The sequence below is a fragment of the Macaca mulatta genome, chromosome X (genome assembly GCF_049350105.2).
Source record: "Macaca mulatta isolate MMU2019108-1 chromosome X, T2T-MMU8v2.0, whole genome shotgun sequence".
NCBI lineage: Eukaryota > Metazoa > Chordata > Mammalia > Primates > Cercopithecidae > Macaca > Macaca mulatta.
In genome coordinates this window covers 25,967,790-25,972,252 of record NC_133426.1, presented here as the reverse complement: position 1 = coordinate 25,972,252, position 4,463 = coordinate 25,967,790, and the positions used below count along the sequence as shown (strand labels likewise).

Below are 4,463 nucleotides of genomic sequence, written 5' to 3'. Positions count from 1 at the left end.
CATTAAATATGAAAGAAGGTTTCCCAATTTGTTTTACAGAACAATAAAACTCCTACTCTTAAATAGCAATACATGTGTAACCAAAGTCATTAATAAATTTCGATTCTGAAGTAATCTAAAACTTCTATTAAAAGAAACAACATTTGAAATATAACACCAAAAAAAAAAAAAGAAAGAAAAAGATACAACTCCAAGTTACTATAGAATATTAACACAACATGATATATGCTGTGTTCCCTCCAGACCCACCCTGGCCATTCACTACTTAGAATGTTGATTGCTTTTTTCTTCCACAAAGAAAACAATCTTCTTCAGACTTCAACATTTGAAATGTAACCTAGGGAAAAAAAAAAAGAAGGAAAAGTAAAACTCTACTTATCAATATACAATAGGAACGCAAAGATGATATACGCTTATTTCTTCCAGCCCCACCATGGCCCTCCACTATTAGAATGTTGACAGACCTTTTCGACCAAAAAGTGAAGAACCAACCTCAGATTTCACTTAGCATGGGAGAAGCTGCTAGACGTGGTTCTGGAACGTGCATTTGCCATGGCAGCAGTATGAGCCCTGGCTGCAACTCTGGCTTGGGCTCTCTGTTCCTCATCCCTCAAAGCTTCTTCATAGCAGGATGGGAAGGCACTAGGGACGGTATCATGCATCTTGGCTACAAACTCCAGGACTTTCATCTTGCTAGTTTCAGCGTGAGCTCTTGGACCCCACAGGAATTCATAGCGTGGAGGATCACTGTCGGGCACTTGCTGGTACTCCAGGTACTTTAGCTGCACCAAATCTTTGGTCATGACCTTCCTGGGATCCCCATAGAGGAAGTGCTTCCTATCAGCATATACACCCATCACATTCATAATTTCCCAAACTGCCTCTTCTGGGGCACGGTTGCCATTCATGAAGATCACACCCAGTGCAATCATCAGGAGGCCAGTCTTGGGAATTTTTTCTTCATCACTGGTTGTTTCATCATAGGTGAGGTCTAGTTTGCTGAAAAAGGCATAGTAGTGCCTGATGGGATCCACTTCCTTCAAATCAACACCAAATGCCAGCTCTATGTGCTCAGAGGCTCTCTTGAGGATCTCATTGAAGTGACCCTTATCCTTTCTGATAACAAACTTTATCATATCTCCCTTTGTAATTGGCTCTTTCTTTTCATACTTCTGAAGCAAGAAATGCACCAGCGACACTACTTTCTTGCTTAAGGGATCTTCTTGCCAGCCCTCAGCTTCCCTTGAGGAACCTAGACTTTTCTCGTCTTGGTTGCTGGCACCTTCATTTGAACTGGTGCATGAAACAGGTGCAATAGTATTGGTGGTGGATGGGGCTCCCTGAAGCGCCTCAGGGATGCTAAGTGTCTCAGCAGCAGGCAAATTCTGGGGTCTATCACCAAAGAGAAGATTGGCAGAGGAGGACGACTCTCCTTCTGCCACAGGGGCCTGAGTAGCACCCAGATCCTGATTCTCACAACGAGCCTGGTGGCGTTTCTCACGGGCACGGAGCTTACTTTTCTGACCTCGAGGCATAATTACTCTTGTCAGGGACTACAGACAATAGTGCAGGCAGTTGGGTTGATGAAGAGGTCACCCTAGAAGACGGAGGATAAGATAGTGTTCACAGCCTTGGTAGGGAGATTCTACCTTGGTCTAAGAATGGCCACCTCTGCTGGTTCTCTTGAGGGTATTGCTTTAGGAACCCATAAGGCAGGAGCAGGCTGGGACTGTTCTGTGGGGGTTTATCACATCAGTTCTAACTCAGGATATTAATTTTACTTTAGTCCTTTGAGTCCTCCCTCTGTTGACTTGAGGCTGCCTCGCTTTAGACCATGGCTTCCCATCCCACAGATTCCCAACAGGAAGTAAGGGTATTAGGCCTAACAGCTGCGCTTTGGGACACACACAGTTGACGGTGGGAGCAGGACAGAGCAGAGAAGGATGGGTCTCTATGAGGCCGCCTCTGTTCTGGGAAAAGTGTGTCTCGAAGGTCATAACAAACGATACTCACTTTGACACCTGCCGGATCCTGAAATTTATTTCTCTGGCCACATCTTTCAGACCAAGGCTTCGCCCGTAACAGCTTGATGACGTGGAATATAGGTCAAGAGAAACACTTCCGGCCACGCCCACCTTGCTCTCCCAGCATAACAGCAAATGGTTCTGTGTTCTGGGGGAGGGGCAGTTCTTAAAGAAATACATATATTTCTTTCACTGACTTTGCAGGCACTGGGACTTCTCTCTTTGCTAAGCTGAATCAGTCAGCCTCAGAAAAAGGATCATTTCCCTGAGTTCAGAGTAGGAAGTAAAGTGGAGCGTGAGCCTAGCAGCCATGCCTGGGGCCTCCCAAGATTGACAGTAGGGGCGGGGTCTGTGGGAGTCCCTCTTCTTGGGTAGGTAACGCCCTCAGTCCTCACTCAGTGTCTTATCGTGACTTTTTATAGGTACAGGGCCACTTCTCTGCTGACTTGAGGCCATCAAATAAGGTACTAAATCTGTAAATAAAGATAATTGACATCTGTACAATATTATGTTCACCACGTATAAATATATTGTATTGCTCTACTTAGGCATCCATCTGAGTCTATCAGTAAACTTTTATATTTGCTTTGATAGAGTGTATGTTTTTGTTAATGTTCTTTTTAGGTACATTTTGAATGTTGCTGCTCTTTTGAATGGTATATTTTTCATTACACTTTTTTTTTTATTTTTAAAGCCCTCTCAAATTTGTTGAAATAGATTGTTTTCAGGACGGTACATTAGGAGAAAAATGAGGATGACAAAAGCATCAAAGGATCTTTCATTCAGGCACTAAAAGGAATCCAGAAAAGAACTTCTTAGAGAAAATCTGGAGTAGCTAGGATCTTTCCTTATTTGAAACCATGACTTTCAATTTAACGCTTTGTATATTACTTTTGTTTTGTTTCTACTACACTGGCTGAGTCAGGTTTGGATTTCTGAAAAGCTTTACTTCCGCCCCTCCCGTAAGATCCTAATCCAGTTCACAGTGAATTTCAGTGACTTAAAGCCTTGAGGTAGCACAAATGTTTTTTATAAGATTCCTTGAGGCTTCTTTTTTTTAACCTTTATTTTAAGTACAGAAGTATATGTGCAGGTTTGTTATATAGGTAAACTCGTGTCATGGGGGTTTGTTGTACAGATTATTTTATCACCCAGGTATTAAGCCTGGTACCTATTAGTTATTTTTCCTGACCCTCTCCTTCCTCCCACCTTCCACTTTCTAAAAGGCCCCAGTGTCTATTGTTCCCCTATATGTGTCCATGTGTTCCCATCATTTAGCTCCCACTTATAAGTGAGAACATGTGGTATTTGGTTTTCTGTTTTTATGTTAGTTTGCCAAGAATAATGGCCTCCAGTCCCATCCATGTTCCTGAAAAGGGTATCATCTTTTTTATGGCTGCATAGTATTCCATGATATATATGTGCCACGTTTTTGTTATCCAGTCTACTGTTGATAGACATTTAGGTTGATTCTATGCCTTTGCTCTCTTGAATAGTACTACAATGAACATATGTGTGCATGTACCTTTATGATAGAATAATTTATATTCCTTTGGGTATATACCCAGTCATAGGATTGCTGGGTGGAATGGTAGTTTTGTTTTCAGCTCTTTGAGGAATCGCCACATTGCTTTCCACAATGGTTAAACTAATTCATACTCCCACCAACAGTATGTAAGCATTCCTTTTTCTCCACAACCTCTCCAGCATCTGTTATTTTTTTGACTTTTTGGTAATAATCATTCTATTTTTTACATTGTTACATTTTCTAATTAGTTATTTGTTGTGAGATGGTATCTCATTGTGGTTTTGATTTGCATTTCTCATCAGTGATCAATGATGTTGAGCTTTTTTTCATATGCTTTTTGGCCATATGTATATCTTCTTTTGAAAAGTGTTTGTTCATGTCCCTTGCCCACATAATGGGATTGTTATTACATTTTCTCTTTTTTTCTTCAACTTTTAAGTTCTGGTGTACATGTGCAGGATGTGTAGATTTGTCACATAGCTAAACATGTGCCATGGTGGTTTGTGTCACATAGGTAAACATATGCCATGGTGGTTTGCTGCCCAGATCATCCCATCACATAGGTATTAAGCCCAGCATCCATTAGCCAGCATTCATCTTCTTGATGCTCTCCCTTCCTCACTCCCACCCAATTGTTACATTTTCTAATTAGTTGTTTGTTTCATGTGGCTAGATTTCTGATTTTACTATAGTGATTTTCTATACAAGTTTACTGAATTTCTTTATACATTTGGATATTTTGTGAGCTGACTTCTTTAGAATTTTTAATTAGAGGATCATATTATCTCTTTCCTTTCATTTTTCATAAATTTTATCTTGGTATCCTGTGTGCCTGTATACTGGCTGTGCAATCCAGTCTGTGTTTGACCAGCAGAATTGGTACCACACCTCTGTATCTGGTTCTGAACTAT

The 4,463-nt window shown here is 41.0% G+C and overlaps 1 protein-coding gene across 1 annotated transcript; it reads right to left on the bottom strand.

Moving 5' to 3' along the window:
• Positions 1-465: 465 nt before the first annotated feature.
• Positions 466-1,585, bottom strand: MAGEB18 (MAGE family member B18). Its single transcript, XM_001092141.5, has one exon. It carries the CDS (start codon positions 1,533-1,535, stop codon positions 501-503), a length of 1,035 nt encoding a protein of 344 aa, XP_001092141.1. The 5' UTR covers positions 1,536-1,585; the 3' UTR covers positions 466-500.
• Between the last annotated feature and the right edge of the window lie 2,878 nt (positions 1,586-4,463).

Bases quoted from the DNA above. Each gene is read 5' to 3' on its own strand.
- MAGEB18 (XM_001092141.5), bottom strand. From the start codon at position 1,535: ATGCCTCGAGGTCAGAAAAGTAAGCTCCGTGCCCGTGAGAAACGCCAC.